The 19321-nt window shown below is 36.6% G+C and overlaps 1 protein-coding gene across 4 annotated transcripts in view; it reads left to right on the forward strand.

Annotated features, from left to right (window-relative positions):
* Positions 1–19321, forward strand: part of LOC127657611 (protein cordon-bleu-like) — a 152514-nt gene that overhangs the window by 43297 nt on the left and 89896 nt on the right. For all 4 annotated transcript variants that reach the window (XM_052146479.1, XM_052146480.1, XM_052146481.1 and 1 more), the window contains exons 3-4: positions 9737–9928; positions 17449–17659. In XM_052146479.1, the coding sequence (XP_052002439.1) occupies positions 9737–9928; positions 17449–17659 (403 nt within the window). The remainder of the gene's footprint in view (positions 1–9736; positions 9929–17448; positions 17660–19321) is intronic.

Below are 19321 nucleotides of genomic sequence, written 5' to 3' on the forward strand. Positions count from 1 at the left end.
CATCCGCCTCAAGGTTGTGCGTGTTGTGGCTTCACAAATGCTTTGCTGCATACCTCGGTTGTAACGAGTGGTTATTTCAGGCAAAGTTGCTCTTCTATCAGCTTGAATCAGTCGGCCCATTCTCCTCTGACCTCTAGCATCAACAAGGCATTTTCGCCCACAGGACTGCCGCATACTGGATGTTTTTCCCTTTTCACACCATTCTTTGTAAACCCTAGAAATGGTTGTGCGTGAAAATCCCAGTAACTGAGCAGATTGTGAAATACTCAGACCGGCCCGTCTGGCACCAACAACCATGCCACGCTCAAAATTGCTTAAATCACCTTTCTTTCCCATTCTGACATTCAGTTTGGAGTTCAGGAGATTGTCTTGACCAGGACCACACCCCTAAATGCATTGAAGCAACTGCCATGTGATTGGTTGATTAGATAATTGAATTAATGAGAAATTGAACAGGTGTTCCTAATAATCCTTTAGGTGAGTGTGTATATATATAATAAAAAATATTCAGATAATTCAAATGCATAACATTCTTGTGGCAGAAGAGTTCATCATTGATAAGACGATACAAAAAGCAGCTTTAGAATACAATGTATTGTTTACTACCATATTATTGAACATGAGCCAATCATTGCCATACAGTTCACAGCAATCCATTTCACATCTGAATTTGTCAATCAGTTTGAGATTTATTATGAGGGCTTGTTTAAGGACCCATCAATGTACACCTGCGTCAGACATGCTTTTGTAGCGTCTCTGGTGCGTTGCGTCATAAACATAACATTTTTAGGTCACTGTGTCAAGTTAAATGTAGTTTAATACTTAGAACTCATCTTGAGATTCCTTAGTTCGAATTTGCGCTCCTTCAAGAATGTAACGCGTTTTTGTGTTGTGTTGTCTGCTGATGGGTTGTTTTGTTCACTTTATAAACTGTGCGTTGCCCATACAGCTGAAGTTTCACTTACTGCCCTCTGGAGTAAACAGGTGGTACTACAAGGTTGCATTTCTCTGGAATCTTCCTTATTACCGTCCGGGAGCATTGCGATTAATTGCGTTATTTTTTTAACGCTTTATTTTTTATAAAATTAATCGCACTGAATTAACGTGTTAAATCGACAGGCCTAATAAATATATATTTTATTTTTATTTATTGTCTATCTATCTATCTTTCTTTCACACTGGTGGCCAAAAGTTTGGAATAATGTACAGATTTTGCTCTTATGGAAATAAATTGGTACTTTTATTCACCAAAGTGGCATTCAACTGATCACAATGTATAGTCAGGACACTAATAATGTGAACAATTATTAATTACAATAAAAAAAAAAAGATTTAAAAGATTTCTCATTAAAAAAAAAATCATCCACGTGCAGCATTGACAGCTTTGCATATCCTTGGCATTCTACCTGCCAGTTTGTCCAGATACTCAGGTGGCATTTCACCCCACACTTCCTGTAGCACTTGCCATAGATGTGACTGTCTTGTCGGACACTTCTCACACACCTTACAGTCTAACTTATCCCTTAAAATCTCAATGGGGTTAAATCCAGAACACTCTTTTCCAGTTATCTGTTGTCCAATGTCTGTGTTTCTTTGCCCAATCTAACCTTTTCCTTGTTTTTTCAGAGTTTTGCATATTTACCACAGTGCAGAAAATGTGAAAAATGTCAACAGATTTCTTCTGGATTTAATGGTTACGGCCCCAACATTTAAAAGTAGTTTACACATATTTTTGTTTGATATGACATTTTATTATTTATAGCGTTACCTGGTGCAAAACATTTTGTAAGAACAGAGAAGTGAATTAATGTAGTAATTCAATATTTTACGGTCTTCAACAACAAAGCCTCGCATGGATCTGTTTTGGCATTATGAACACTGCCTTAAAAACAAATTTTTTCTTAATTAGAGCTTTTGAAACTATTTCAAGTGGAGCAACAACAGACAAAATAACTGGCCATATTGTGTACGAAATTACTTGGTAGTATGTTTTGTTTAGAAAAGATGTAAATAAGTCATATCAGATGAATACGTGTGCTGTTATATGTGTTCTGAATATCAACATGACTGTGAGTACCTTCTGCCTCATGTCTGAAGCAAAATCATGATTTGTTTATATTCAGTACAACAACACTCTTTTGTGATATTGCTCAATTATGAATGTATATTAGGAATACCTTAATTCATGATATAGAGGCTTCAAGTCAACTGTTACTGAAATATTTGTCCAAGACATTCTGTTTTAAAATCAAATCTCTTTAAATATCAACTACATCCAATGTGGTGTCTTATTGAAATCATTGTGGTTTAGCATTCATTTGTTCTGCTTTGGAGTTGTTGGTCATTCCTTTGACACAGTGCAGAGGGCAGCCCTAGTTGCATAATCATTGAATGACACAACAGCATGTTGATTGCAGGCATATTGGCACAAGTCTTTATTAATCATTAACTGGACGTGCTTGAGGTCCAAGCATTTTGTCATTCTCACATGCTCTGTGCCTCTCAGCTGCACACAAGTATCTTTCAGGATTGAACGCTCCATATACCAGTAGCTCGACTCCTGGATATAGACTACAGACAGCCTCACACAGCTGCTTTACAGAAGTAGGACAGTTTTATCTACTGCTAATATTTGCTCTATGGAAAGTGAATGATCTTTTCTGAGCAACTGAAACTTATCTGAGAAACTGAAAAAACTTATCATTTCTCTCTATGTTTGGGTGGCAATGTGGGAAGTAAAACTAGGCTTTGTGGGATGATGTCTGTTGCATAGTTGAGGTTAGAGGAAGAATGAAATATGAATTACTTCAAAGTGTTAATGTTTTACCAGTTTCCCACTTCAAAGTCATGACTGAAATTGTTGTATTGAAATCAGATCTGTAGTTGTATGTTGCTGTCTGTGCTTATAATTGTGGCTTATAAGAAAAATCAAAGGGAATTGTCCGTCAGTTGCTTAGCAGTATCTTAGAGAAAATCATTGTTGGTTAGTTTAGTTCAATACATTGGATTCTCATATGTCAATAATAGGTTGTGAATTGGTTTTAGAAGAAGTCAAATATGTTGTTATTGTCAGTGTATTTAACTTTTTTATCTGCCTCCTTTTATAGTGAAGTTTGACAATGTTTTTCCACATAGCTTAAGTTTAAGAATAATTAATTTTGATCTATTTTATGTGAGACATTTGAATCATTTTTTTAATGTTTTATTTTTTTAATGTATTATAGAATTTCACCTAGTTAGGTAATTACCATCTTGTCAAATGCATGGACTGTTAGAACTACTAGTCCATATACGTCTAGAGTTTTTCGTCTAAGTAGTTGTTGATTATCTGAAAGTATTTATATTATGTGGTTTACTGCCTCAAGGGCAGTCTAATAAGGAAAGCTCATTGACAGACATTTTGATATACAGTCTTGTGTTGACAGATTTTTAGATTGCCTGTCTTGTCCTCTAGTTTATTATGGAATGTCTAAAGTCCTTAATATAGTGTTTTATGGTCAGAAAAGGAGGATTTATCCTCCTTATCAGTGGAATGGATCTGATAGCGGGTTACAAACATTTTATGGCTCAACCTTTGGAAACATTAACCAAAGAAAATGTCAGATTTATTTCAATGGCAGATGCCAAATCAATATCTAGAGAGCAGGGTGGCTGGTGGCCAATATAAAGGATACTAGTTACATAATTTAATGACAAGTAACCGGATACCGTATTTACAAAATTGCTGAAATTTAAATATATTTTACATTATTTACACAAAATTCACAAATGGGAAAACCGTTTCTAAGGGAAGCTGTTGGTAAATTTGGGAACTGACAAAAAAATTAAACTTGGGCACAGTAATTGGCTGATGCTGACCCCAGAATGGCCAAATATCAGCTGAATAACTGTCCTGGCAAACATTTTAAGCAAACACTTTGTCTGCTGCCTTGTTGTATATGCATTAGGAAAAAGTATTTTGGCTTAATTTATAGAGGTATTCTTCCTTGTTTGGGTAATTGGCATGCTGCTTAACTAAACATGTACAGCAGTCAAATTGATGCCAAAACTAGTGGCATACACATTCTTACTCCCAAGGAGTCAATTTTGTTGCTTGGCAGAAGCCTTGCATGTCCTGCTGATGCCAAATAAACTCAATGACGAAGTTATATTGGCACACATACAGTAGACCTACTACCATGATCACGATGCTATTTGATTAGAATGCAGAATTAGATTATTTGTATTATATATTGTATGTATTTCTTAGGGGTGCAACTAATGATTATTTTGATAATCGATTAATCTTTGATTATTTCTTTGATTAATCAATAAATCAGGTAAAAAAAAAATCCTATATTTTATTTATTTGATTTTCTTAAAATTCTGAAATTATAAAGGGTGTTAGGATTCGGTTTGATTTAAAGTGCTGAATTCATGATTCCATACTTTCACAGAACTTTGATCTAAGCCTGAATCGTGAAAAGTTCGAATTTATTATTACTATTACTTCTAGGATATAAGCAAAACAGTTCCTTTCCTTTATGGGTCCTACACACTACACAACTTTCAAAGACGTCGGATCGTGGTAACGGTCTTATTACACAACTGTCTGTCTTGTCTCTGAAGTCATAGCGTTTTCAAATTACACGACGAGTCCGTGACAGGGGTGAACGCATTACAAGACATTTCACTATTGACGAATCCCCGACGACTCTGCCTGGACTCCAAATTACGTTTCACAACAGAGTACATGTGAGAAGTGATACGAGATATGAAAACAAATGCATGATTGTATGTTATGCATTTCAGAATATGATATATATATATATTATTGGTTACAATATGAAAAAGTAGTTCCTACTGAAAAATCTACCTATTTGCTTACCTGACTGTCCAAGAGAATTGGCAATTTCTTTCCAACTCCAGCGCTGGTGCTCCTGCCAATGTTCCACAAATTTTTCCTCCATTTCTTCGGTCCAATGAGACTTTCTTGATATCACAGCCATGCTAGTTGATGTTCTGTTGCAGGAACATCAGGACTCCTCCCACTGAAACTTCCCGTGAACCTGGTTCTTGCTCTCTCATTGGCTGTAGGTCAACGCTGCTATTATATTCAGTCAAAATATATTTCACACTGCACGATTTGGAATCGCAGACGGGTCCAGATATTTAACATTCTAGATATCTCGCTGACATCGGCGACGCATCAGCGTTTCTCTCAATTCGCGTCTTTGATAGTTCATACATTGCGATCGTCGCTCACGGGAGCGAGCTCTGATTTGCCCACGATTTCAGTCTTTTGCCGGCGATCTCAACAGCTGTTGGCGAGCGAAAATCGGCTTAAAATCGTGTAGTGTAAACTCGCCATTGGTTGTAAAACTTTTTTTTACTGTTCATTAAATTGTAAAATTATCCATCTTGGATGGAGTGGGACTAAAATCAGCCCAGCAGAGGGCAATGGTGACACCAGAATAGAAATATTAACAATTTTGCCCAGCTAAAAAATACATAATTATGTTAGGTACATGCTTGTGCACTGTCACTGATCACATACATTTGAAGTATTTTAACCCTTGTGTGACATTTAGGACATTCATGTCTTTTTCATTTTTGATCATTTTGGCCATGTTTGTGCCAAATGTATACATTTTGCTAAAGGTGTGTATGTTTGGGGGAATATTGATATTTCAACTTCAGTATCTATAATACATTGTGTACACAATATAGTTACAATCAGGACCTTCAGGACAAAAATGTTCCCATTAAAATGGCAATATTTGCTATATTGCAATATTTTCCTGGCTTCAAAATTTTAATTTTGAATATTTTCCATTTTCGAGATGGCACAATTTCTCATGTTTAGCCTATGGAGCAAATACATGCTTTTCCCCTGTTTTCTGTTTGCTGTATTATAGAGCACTGCAGGCCAATTGAATAAATGATGCAGCTAAAATGACGTGGGTGTGTTGGTAGGATGTCAGTGTGTGTGTGTGCATGTGTGCGCGCGTGTGTGTGTAAAAAAAACAATAACAGTTTTATTATGTAAACAAACTGGCATTTTTAAAGGGTTACAATAATGAAAATGAATGAATATTTGGTAGTTATGATCAGAACTTATGTTGGTTAAAAAAAGTCAGTGAAAGTGGAAAAAAATAATAATAATATATATATATATATATATATATATATATATATATATATATATATATATATATATATATTTATTTTCTCCCCAATTTGGCATGCCCTATTCCCAATGCGCTCTAGGTCCTTGTGGCGTAGCGACTCGCCTCACTCCGGGTGGTTGAGGACGAATCTCAGTTCAGACAGTCAAGCCGCACATCTTATTACGTGATTTGTTGAGCACGTTACCGCAGAGATGTATCTATCGCCTGTGTAGACTTCACGCTATTCTCTGCGGCATCCACGCACAACTCACCATGCGCCCCACCGAGAGGGAGAACCATGTTATAGCGTCCACGAGGAGGTCAACCCAACGTGACTGCCCACCCTAGCAACAGGGGCAAATTGGTTGCTTAGGAAGCCTTACTGGAATCACTCAGCACGCCCTGGATTCGAACTTGATACTCCAGGTGTGGTAATCAGCGGCTTTACTTGCTGAGCTACCCAGGCCCTGGAAAATAATATTAACATAATATTTTTATGGCAGATTTTTGACAAGGACATTTTTGCAAATCCATTTTTCACTCCTGTAAACTGATGTCAGTGAAGCTTCTCCATGCTTGCGGCATATATGTTGCAGCACTAGTATTTTTATTACATAGCAAACATGCTTATGCTTTTATTTTTCCCTACAGTATACTGTTTATTGCAGTAACTTTTCTCATAGGAGTGCATATACACAGTGCATTTATATAGCGGGGGTGTCAAACACAATTTCAGCTCGGGCCACATCAGCGTTATGTGTGACCTCAAAGGGACAGTTGAAGATGTGGCACCAGCACCTGATTTTGTAGAATCCAAGCAATTACCTATAATGTTTTGTGCATTGAAATGCACATTTGACAGTAAAGCATTGATTTTGAGGTGATAAGGTAACTTATGATATTAACAACAGTAACATCTGTGAAAAAATTACCACCTAATTTATGAAGTCACTAAATTTAAATATCCTGACATTGCAGCTAAGTTGGCCTTTCCTTTATAGAATCCTTTCATAAGGCTTCTTCTGATTAAAGTAAAGTTATCATCTTTTTGAAATTCTGAAGGCAAACAAAACAAGTACATTTACACGTGTGTGTGTGTGTGCTGTGCTGTCGAGACCAGTCCAGGAGTAAATGCGCCAGCTCTGCACTCGCAAGACTTCGTGGTGCCCCTGGGCAACAGCCATGAATATTAATAGTAATAAACAGCACCAAGGAAGAAAAAAATTGTGCTCATGTATATTTAGATAATTGGAATATGTATGGGTTGTTAAAGGGTTAGTTCACCCCAAAATTTAAATTCAGTCATTGTTTACTCACTCCTGTGTTTTTATACCTCCATATGTGTTTCTGGTTAACTTGTTGGAACATTACCTCGACCCTGAAAAGTTTAAGCTTGGAAATTCGTGATAGCAAAGTAGTTGTGGATTTTCCAAGCGCTAGATAGCAAAACTTCTCACATATGTGCGAATGGGTTAAAATTTGTATTTTATAATTCTTTTTCTATTTTAGCCGGCCCTGAGTTGGTGCCCCCGGAGTCGTGGTGCCCCTGGGCACTCGCTCAATTGCCCATATAGTTAATCTACCCATGGCGCTCGCTCCACTCTGTCCATTGAACCATGGTGATGATTGTTCCAGGTATCGCTCTTTCATATTCAAATATCATTGTGACATACCGGCAACTAGTAAACATCATGAGAGCATCACACACAGCAGGGATAAGTAAAAAATATCCATTATAAGCTCCAAAACTGCTTTAGAGTGAAAGCATTAGTATATATGATTTGTTACAGTCTTTGGCATTTTGTTGTAACTCAAATCAATACTTATTAATTAAGCAAATGTGTGAAGACATGGTCCCTTTCTTGAAGGTTAAACTGTTTTTGTGGTACTGTAACAAACATATACAGTATCTCTGATATACGGAATTCTCAAGAAATAGTGCTTGGTAATTGACTGATGAGAGATTGAATGCACCCGGAGTGGAGAGCACACATGTTGGAGTGAGTAAGACTGACTCTATCGCACCACGAATCTAGGCAGGATTCCCAGCCAGATTTAAGATGATGATCGGCCGATTTAGATTGATGCAGATAAACTATTACATCATTGGTATCATTTCAGTTTATAATATGGTCCCAGTATCACATTAAATGAGTTGTACCAATAGGGTGTGTATTGATAGTGCCTTAACGGTTCATCTCTAGTTCACAAGCTATTTTTAGTCTGTCTTGCTCACATTAAATGTGTAAGGACTTATTTTATTGAAGAACTAATCAGTTGTCTTGGCAGTTTTCCTTCAGCAGGTTTTATCAGTTTGCCTGGAAACTACTTAGTTGCTACAATAACTAGGACTGGGTAAAAATATTGATCTACTGATGCATCGCAATGAAGATATTGATTCTTAAATCTGAAGATTGATCTTTTACTATATGCAGCAACCCAAAACAATGTGAGTAAATCACTCGCATATGCTACCAAATTCCGTGCTATGTGTCCTTGATTAGCCACAGGCTGGTAAATGTATAGATTTCACTCACTAGTGATTGAGTTGTGCATTGGTGAGGAAGTTAAGCACCAAGAGTTTGGCTTGACTCGTTCTGAGTAATGTGTGTCCAAAGACCCAGATGATCCATTTGTTACTGAACAATGTATCTTTTAATATCCTCTCTGTTCTTTACAGCAAGTTGTTGATTAAAAACTATTAAAAAGAAACATTTAATTCTAATAACTGAGACCACGGATGGGGTCTAGTTAATGTCTGCTCAACCAAAACAAAGAGATGCTTTTTACTAAACTGTCGCCATTCTTAAAGAGTTTTAGATTTGTTCTGCAAAACAATGTAAACACTTGCAAATAATACAAATTATGCATGTAAACAATTAACACGCAACAAAATATATATGCAATATATATTCAGTTTCAAGACATCTTATTTATTGATGGAGTACATGGATTTTTACATAAAAAAAGAAAATCTAACCAATATGATGAAAAACTAATGATAAAATATATTTAGTAAAAATGTATATTTTCATAATGTATCAAGTTACAGGTTCTCATTTACAATTAACAGCATTAGTGAAGAGAGAATATCTTTCATATGTAATCAAAATGGACATTATAACTAAAACATATCCATATAAATTGAACAAATCGAAATACTAATCGAATCGAGCTTGTGAATTGGAATAGAATCGAATAGTGAAATATGTCTCAATACCCAGCCCTAACAATGACCACCATGTGAGGAATAAATAGTCATTGGATTTGCCAATTGGAATTGCCATTCATTTCTTTGTTGTTTTCCATACAACCATTTACAGAGACTTCGGCAATTCGAATAAGCTACAAACGTCTTGAAGAAAAGGAATTGAACATTATACAACTCAGTCAGAAGGCCTCTTTCTTTCTAATTGGGCCATTCTTAGGATTCTATTTGTGCAAGTTTTATTCAGGAGTGTTTGGACTTGATTAGCCAACTTAGAATAAACCTTCATTTCACTTGATGATATTTTGCAACAATTTTACTATCATCAAATGTAATTTTTTAATCATCAAACCTTGTCTTTTCTGCATTTATTCCATAGGAAGCGAATGAAGGCCAGGGCCCCCCCTCCACCTCGGCCTCCTCAACCTACCCCACGCAGGTTCTTCCGTAATGTGCCTGATGGAGGAGGTTCTTCAGGGGGAGACAGTAAGGAAAACATACTTCGACCCAGTGTGGATCTCCACATCACTTTGCCTACAGGCTACAAGACCACCGTCAATGTGGACGGCAGGTGAATATGCTTATTCTGGTTTTGGAATGGACACTAGTGACCGAATATCCATTAATAAAAATAATCCATTATTTTTTTTTTTCTTATTTGGTTCAATTGCTTGGTCCGAAACCGGGTTCTTTTCCTCCCACTGGTCTCTGTTCACATCATATTTGAGTCCAAACTGCAGTCTTGTTGCATTAACCTTTGTACTAGTGGCATCTGTTTACCACTGTAACTAGGTAACTATTCAATACAAGATCATTTTCACTGTGATAAGTAATGAATTAAAGTTTGTCTTTTTGGATTTACCACCAAAATTTACGTGCACAAAATGTCTCTTGCGTTTGTCTGCCTTGGGTGTGTTGAATGTGCAAAGATGTCAAGAATGTGAGCTGTTCTTTGATGGTGATTTGAAAGACAATCAGGTATAATAAATGCATTTATAGCTTGTGGCAGGGTGAGCAAGAGACAAAGTGGGCATGGTGTCAGGCCTCAGAGAGGCATTTATTTGAAATAATAACAATGGAAAAAGGGGATAATAAAGGGTCCAACGGCCTAGTTTCTAAAACAAAGTGGAATATGGTGTCCTTGCAGTGAATGGTGCTATGTGAAAGAAGTGTAGTGATGAGAGGGTAAGGTCCAGGTATAATGGGCGTGGTCCGGTGGCCGTGACATGCTCCCCCCCCTTCTTGGTCCAAAGCATGAGGGGCAGCAGCTTTTTAAGAACAGCCTGGCATCCCTGGCATGGGGTGTGTGAGGGAAATTGTGGCCCGGCATCCTGGCCCTTCGGCCGTGACGCGTGCTCCAAACCCCCGCTGTCGCATCTAATTTGTGGAGTGGATCCGAGGTGCAGGTCCGTCGATGCATCTAATTCGCACCGGACCCTCCCCGTTCCTGGATCTACGAAGACACCAGTGGTTATTCATTGAGTTCAGGTGCGCCCCATCACGCGCTGCCAAATGGGGAAAAGTCACTGAGCCCCTCCTCTCTCTCCTCTGCCCACTTCAGTTGTATGCCTGGCTGAAGAACAGGCCTCTGAAGAGGCTGGGCACCGATGATCCACAGTGCTCCATAGACAGGAGAGCGCAAAGCGGGATCACTTGCGCTATGTGATGATGTCATCATGAAATAAATAAATAAATTGCAATTAATTGTTCATCTGTCTTGCATTTATCAGTCATCATTCATCTGTGAAATAAATCTATGATAATTATCCACAAATGTCAAAATTATTTGGAACTACAGTCATCGTTCTATATGGCCTGAATCAAGATGGTGACGTTTTTAGTCTAGCCCCAAGTTACCTTTATCTGGTTGACGTGCGTCACTCACAGCAAGATGGCGGCAGCGGTCGGGATTTATTGTTTTATCCACGGCAAGAGTGCTTACCATCGTCGTTGTGATCGCACATCATGGATTACGCAAAGGAAATTTTTCTTGCCATTATGTGACTAGCTGTCGGTCATTGAGATGCTGCAGGGAAAACAGAATTGCAAGTACCTGAACTGGATTGACGGAGTGGGAGCCTGCAGCCCGGTATATACACCAACCGGATTTTCAATATAAATCCCAGAAAATGTGTACCGGACTATTAAAGAAAGAGTCATGAGTACAATTCGGCCTCCGTGGATTATTTTTTGACTTGGCTTGACTGTTTTTGATAGGGGAAATAATTTTTTTCCTTTTCTTCCCTACTACTTTGACTATTTGAACTGTTTTTTGCTGCTGATTATTTATTATTTGGATTAACTTGCCTTGTGAACTGGACTAATGATTTTTTTGTAGCAACTTTCTTCACTAACTAAGTCACTATTGATACACATGAATTAGCTGAATATTGAATGTACAAATTTGAATGCAAATCCTTATCTGAGTCCTGTTGTATTTAATGTTCTCGTTTCTTCCATTTTAAGAGTGGTTATTATTGCATTGATTACTGGTGTGTAAAATCCTCATCTCATTAGTTCCGGGTTTTGTGTAAGACACAAGATCTTTGTCTGTTTTTATTTTGAGACTAAAACAATGACCTCAAACTTAACTAATGACAGAAATCCTGTCTGGCACCCCAGCATACAAAACAACCCATACTAAGATTCTGGAAATGTTGCAGCTTCTCAATACGGTTTCTATCGATATCACTGCACAAGCCACAAAACCTACGTGACTCATTTGAGGTGTTTCCACTGTGCCACTAGTGTGCCATGAAAGATTGTCAGGTGTGCTGTGGAATACATTAAAGTCTCTGAAGTGACTTTACACCAAAGTGTTATTCACACAAAAGTTTTTGCTTCACCAATAATGTCTTTGAGAGTACTATGCAACAAGAAATATTTAAAAACTGTCCAAATTTGTGAAGAGGCATTGAATGTCTCAAGTTCTTTTAATTAAATATTACCTTATCATTTACAAATATTAGAGACTCCAGTTATTGAACTAATTTAAATTCATCAAGAAAACGCTTAGACTTAAAAAGTAAACGAGTTATTTTATTACTATCTGCTATCAAAGCAACCGCAAGCTTTTTTCTCTCTTTCTAATACATGTTTTCAATGTTTATTGTGCATATGTAAAATCACCCCTCTCTGAAGCTTTCTGCAACTCTTGTCATGTGGAGGGCAATGCGCGTTTGATGCCTCTACTCAATTCATGTGAAATGCGCTTTACAATGATGAAAGAAATTATTGAAACTCAAAATGATTATTATTTGTCTTATTGTGGTCTTTTCTGATAAAATCCATGCTCAGCATTTTAAATAGGCTACTGTAGGAAAATTATACCATAGATCTGCTTTGTGTTTATAATTCTTCTACTGAAGTCTGTAGACTTTTAGCCATTCAAGTTTTAATAAAGGAGAAGGTAAGGACGTTATTGAAACTCACTATTAATTTTGTCTTTTTGGATGAAAAATAATGCTCAGACTGAAGGAAGATTATAGATCTGCTTTGTTATTTTATTGCTTTAACACTATAAATTCTCTTGGTAGATTTCGGTCATGAATGACTCAAAATGATTCACTGACTCACTCGTAGCACATAAGATGCTCATTTCTCACCTCCTAGTTACATTTACAGAAGGGGTCACTGAATTAATCGGTTAGTAAAATCGAACAAAATTTGTGAAACAGAAGCAAGCCTCACCAAAATACTCTTTATTTTGCAGCTAATTCTGCACAATTGTAAACTTGATTCACTAAAATAGCTGGAATTGGTGCTTTTAGCTTATTCTTTAAAAAAAAAAAAATAAAATATAAATGTTTTTTGTGGACCAGTGATTGTCTTACCCTTTTCGCCCCTCATGAGTTTGCATCACTGCAATTTGTTGTGGCATTGCAAGAACAAATATACAAATTAGAAAATATGTTTTTGTTTAAAATGTATTGTTTTTTCATTACCCATTTAGCGCTCTTGCCACCTGTGACCTCGCACATGTGAATTTATTTATTTATTTTTTTTGCATAGCCGAATTTCAAACATTACAAGTAAACACACTACTAAGATGGACAGAAAACATGGACAAGTTCTTGAAAAGGAAAAATATTGACTATGGTTAGCCTGTGTGGGATAGTGGTGTGCCTAGAATTTTTTTAGTCGTAAAAAATGTACCATGGCAGAACAAATTTGGGAAATACTGCCTTAAAGCTCTATGGAGGAAGTCAAACATATGGGACTGCTAGACAGCCTGACATTTGAACCACCAGGAAAATTAGGAAAATGGCAAAAAAAAAATAATGTTTACGACAACAATTATAGTATACTGTACTGCTCCGTGTGTCTCACTGTCGCCCAACTGGGGCTTGTCTGTTCCTTACTCCTCAATTATATACTCTAATAGGAATGAAATGTTTTTTATTTATAAAGTATTTAATTTACTGACTGGGTTACATAAAAATAAGCATTAAGATGTGGTTATTTAAAATATAAACCAATTTTTGTTATATATATATTGTTATCGTGATATAAAATTATATCATGATATAAGATTTTGGTCATATCACCCACCCCTAGATACAGTACAGTTTAAAAATGTTGTAATGACTCATTTGGTAGTCTGACATTTATGTTTGTTTTTCTGTCACACTCACAATGCAGCAAATGGATTTAAGTGTTTATAGCAACATTACACATGTTCATGCATTTATTTGCTTAAGTGCAGTGCAACAGTAGGCCTAATGTGTGTTAAGTAGGCTACAAATTATAATATATTTTATTTATGAAGTGCTTTTGCAGTGTTTTTTTTTTTAATACAATGGAGTAACGGCTGTTTCCCAAACCATCTCGTAGAACGCTTGTAAAAAGTAAAACTTAAAGTAGTGAGTCGTTACGGGAGCTGTCCAATCCAAAAGTGCTGAATCTTTGGTCAGTATGTACAAAGTCTGTCTCTGCAAGTCTGCAAATATTCTGGTAAAAATGGAAACGTATTTAACCTTGTCGAAGTTCCATTATTACTGAATGGTGCGCTCAGTAATTTTTTTTTTATCCTCATTTAAAAAGATTTACTTTTAAAGAAATTAATTGTAATTTTGAAACATGTGTATTTAGTCATGAACACTCACATGAGATTAAGTCTTCAGTCATATCAGTAAAAGCTGTTTTATTCTACATGGAGAGGTTCCCCTCATGGGGGCTGCCATGTTTGGATCACATGACTAGCCGAATACAACTCTCTTAATCTCAGCAACCACCCTGTTATTTGACACTTTCACTCATGGATAAATGAATCATGGTTGACTGTAAATAGTAAATTTCTATAATGGAAACTTTAACTAAAAACTATTGAGTTTGAATTATGATGCCTCCGTGCCCCTATAGGTGCCAAGACGATATATTAAAAAATGACTGAGTTTACCTTTAATTAAAATGAAAGTAATAATTAATGAATTACAAAAATAACAAACACTTTTACAAGATGGTGTTTAAGGTGTATCGACTTGAAAGAAATTAATAAAAGTGCATGTGCTGTATTTTCTGGAAAATACTGTAAGTCTAATTTTTTATCATCATCTGAAAGGTCCTGCGATTTGTAGCCCAAATCGACTTATATACATAATTTATCCATAATTGATGTCGACCCGTCAAACACACGTATACCTAAACACATATATGCTTACACACAAACTGATGAAAACATCAGTCATAAAGATGGTAGTAGCATTTTAAATCTGCCTATTCAGAGTATTTAGCCTTTACAGTGTACTTTTAAAACCAGTTTAAATATTCTGTTTCATCAAAACATCATTGTTCTAAAACCGCTAGACCGCTGTCAAACACAGCTCCTCATATGTTTTTGTGCAACTGATGATGTCATAATGTTTAAATAAGCAAAAATGCATGTAAAATTTATTTTATTTGATCAAGTGTGGACTCGAGTACAGGTTGCTTTCTTACTCATTGGAACTCTGCCACAGTTACATTGCAACCTGGATCAGACTAACTCCTACAGGTAGTCCCTGGTTCAGTGCCATAGTCCGCTCCCTGGTCTGCAAAGCAACTTTCATATTACCAATTTTTCATGTATACAGTGCTCTGTTTCTGACTAAACTGCCAGTGTGAAAGTCCCCTGAATCAAATCGAATCAAGAGGTGTGAATCGATAAAGAATCGAATCATGAAAACCGTATCAATATCCAGGCCTAATGTGACTTGATTGTTAAAGATCTGCCATGGTAACTGAATGGTCCCATGTTTCAAACTTGCAAGGAGTAACCCACGAACACTCTCCATTGTGCCTGTTTTCAAGGCATTTAACCTCAGGTTGCTTTAGGGCCACTTCCCTTGTTATAATAAATGTATACTAAGTATTTTTAATAAAACTAAAAGCATGCGTTAAAGGTTTACTTACTAACTGGCAGTGTTTAATGATGTCAAGTAAACTGATGTATGTTGATTTGTTTTATTGGAGGATGGGTGCGTCATAAGAGTCGATATGTATTGCACTTATTTTTGTGTGCAAATTTTGAGCCAAGGTAGTTTAATGATTTGCTAGTCATATCAAAGTTAAAGAGGTGTGAGGAATTTTTATGATTTGGAATTTCAGATGTTATTAGGTTACATCAAAGTCCTTTGAAGGAAGTCAGTCCCCAGACAGCTAGTTGTAGTCATGCAAGTTCAGCTCATATCTGCTTGAATGAGGAAATAGAAATCTCCAAAACTGTTTGCCAAGCATGCATTGCAAATCTCAAATCACCCAAGACATCTCACAAAAATGTTGCTTCTTAACTTCAACTCAGGCTAAAAAAAACTAATGTTCAGGCTAATATTGCTTTGGTGTTGTTTCTGAATTTCTAGATGACAAAGTGGAGATTCTGCTAAGAGCTGTTTTCATCAACAGACTCAGAAATTATTTATTTTATGGCTACAATCATGAAACCAAAATGGATCGATGTGGAGCTTTGTTTATGACTTCATTAATTAATCTCTGGATCCTCTCTCAAATTAAAGCATATAGTTATTGAATAAAATACAATGGCACTTCAAGCATAAATACATGAGTATAGCTGCCTATCTACCTGAAACTGCTGCAGCTGCCACCATTGTGGTTGTTCCACCACTCTGACGGACTGAGTTATAAAATTTCTGTTATGGTCTATTTTTATCCGTCATACTTGTTTTAATTTTATAAGTAGCCTTCTACATATGATATATACAAGACAATGGATAGGTTTATATGATAATGTTTTTTTGTTTTTTTTACTCCCAAGCACAAGTCTGGTGAGTTCTAGGGTGAACGTTTTTTTTTTTTTTTTTTGCTTATCTTTGCTGGTTATGTACGGCTTTAAAAGGAAATAAATGTCAGTTTGGAATATTTAAATGGGCATACATGCACAAGTTCACAGAACCTTTTCAATGTGTCTGATATCACAAGTGTCACAGATGAGAAGCACACACATCTCAGAAGCTCTAATGCAGGTTCTCCTCTAATATAACAGACAATTCTGCTCTAAAGTTAATTTTTGCGCTTGAATTATGTCCAAGACATTGACAGAAACAATGTGCAGCTTTTTGCGTTTTCATTTTGCTATTTTACTTTTTTTGTGCTTTTATTATAACAAAGTAACAAACTAATCATGCAGTAAAACTAACATAATGACTGATGTATGAGGTCATTAATTCAGTGACCATCAGCATTACACTAGAACCCGAGATTCCAGAGTTCTTGACATAACACACTTAAGTTTCCTCAGTGAATGACCCGGTCATGATGTGCAATTAAAACAATCAATTTTGATCAAATATTTATCAGCAGAGGTTTAACGCAGTGGTTGAAGGGTGTCCGTATAGCAGTTTTTGCTAGATGCAGATTGAATTACTGACAGTTGGTGAGTGAAGAGAAACATTTAGACCAGCATTCATGTAACAATTTGCTGCTTTACGTAACACCTGTAATTCAAGTTGACTCTCTCTCTCTCTCTCTCTCGCTCTCTCGCTCTTTTGCTATATCGCTCTATCACAGTCCTTTCTGCATCAGATGATGTAATTACAAGTGTAAACCGTCAAGTAACTCAATCTTTCTCTGTCCTTGTTTCTCCTTGTGTCTCTTCAGAAAAGCTCTGATGGATCTGTTGGTGGACCTGTGCAGTCAGTACCATCTGAATCCAGCATATCACACCCTGGAGCTGCTGTCACCTGATGCTCAGCATGTTAGCTTCAAGCCCAACGCCCTGCTGGGCGCTCTGGACATCTCTTGCGCCCTGATAAAAGAAAGAGTGCTGGAGGACAAGGTGGTCCAGAAGCCTCCACCTAAAGTGCCAGAGGTGAGTGTCTGTCTGAAACCGTGTGTTATTGAAACGTTTGTCTCTGTGCCTTTTGATTATTACATTTACACACTTTAGGATCTTTCAAATAGCATTCTAGACCAGTCAACAACAGCGACTGTGAAGAAATGTGAAGTCCAAACTGATTACACTACTGTTGACATCCTGTTGTATGGTAAATAATTTGGTTTGCAGGTCAGCGGTGGGCATATGTCCCATTACCGTCTACATCTTATTCCACCGCATCAGACATATCAAATGCTGTCATTGAACGAGCAAGTGTTGTCTTTAATGCAAGAGTTTCAAGCACTTGCATGTTCCTAGCACTTGCTAACTAAATACATAATCATAGCCACACATAATTAATAGACAAGCAAAATGGAGATTTGATGACTGTACAATGCATTATGTGCAGGATATACAAAATATGTTGTTTGACATTTTGTATTTTAATAAGAACTATTCCACTCGCTTCTTGTGCACATATCTCGTCCTGTTCATATATTATTTGTACAACACACCATTTCAAGCAGTCACATTAGTGTCCTGCAGTGTGACATGCTAGACTTCCTCTAAAACCATTTTAAGGATCATTTTCCCCAATTCTTTTTTATAAAAATGATGCATGCAGTTTTTCATGACTTCATTTTACAGAGACTACATGGAATATTTTCACTTAAAAAATTCATTTGTTACACCCCAGGACTATTGAAGTGAAATGCAAATTAGAATAATGGTTAAAAACAACAGAAATGGTGACTAGTCACAGCACCTAAAACATGCACTATTTCATATGCATTCATTATTTCATATACATTCATTATTTCTTATACATTCATATCTCAAGGAAAAGTGTCATGTCAATGTTTTTTGTCAACAATAAATATGCGTGGTTCCATTTATAATGTAGTTTTTTTTTTTAAGCTCTTTTTTGCGCAATGTTATGAAAAGTGTAATAAGAACGTTGTTACTCCTGTTTAACTCATAATGTTTTTAAATAGCAAAGTAATTGTTTCCTTATTACATGTATGCATCAGGAGGGTGGAGTGTTCATAAAAGGTTTCGCGTAAAGGTACAGTGAGTCTTTCACAGACTCTGCTCTGTGTGTGCTCTCTCTCTCTTTTTTTCTCCCTCTTATTCTCGAGTGTCCTTTTCTCCTCCCCCACATGTGTGAATATTTGATGAGAGTCTTACCTTTAGTTACCATGCATTATTTCTTCCTCAGCCTGGCTTCTCCCTCTCTCTCTCCCCCTCGTGTTTGACCTCTGGGCAGAGTTAGAGACTCGTCATAATACTCTGACCTTTGATTCTGCTGTAATAACAGCAAAGGTAAAATTTGTCACTGGTTGCAACAAGCACACAATACACTGGTTTGAATCAGCAAAAGATGTGTCAGGAGGTTCGACTAGTCGTCTAAAAATGGTCAGTTGGTGAGGTCGAACAGTGAATTTATCTATATACTTTTTTGTTTTATCTCTATACTTTTTTGTTTTATCTCTAATATTTTTAGTGGCTGTGTTTTCAAGAAGACTTTTCCCTTTTTTAGAGGCGCAAATTCAAGGAGAGCGTTTTCTAAGAAGTTGCGTTTCCAAATTAATCTTGAAAGCAACGCTGCATTAGCCATCAAAGCAAAACTGTTGTAACAAATTCTCTGCCCAAGAC

This window comes from Xyrauchen texanus, chromosome 17, assembly GCF_025860055.1.
Source record: "Xyrauchen texanus isolate HMW12.3.18 chromosome 17, RBS_HiC_50CHRs, whole genome shotgun sequence".
Classification (NCBI taxonomy): domain Eukaryota; kingdom Metazoa; phylum Chordata; class Actinopteri; order Cypriniformes; family Catostomidae; genus Xyrauchen; species Xyrauchen texanus.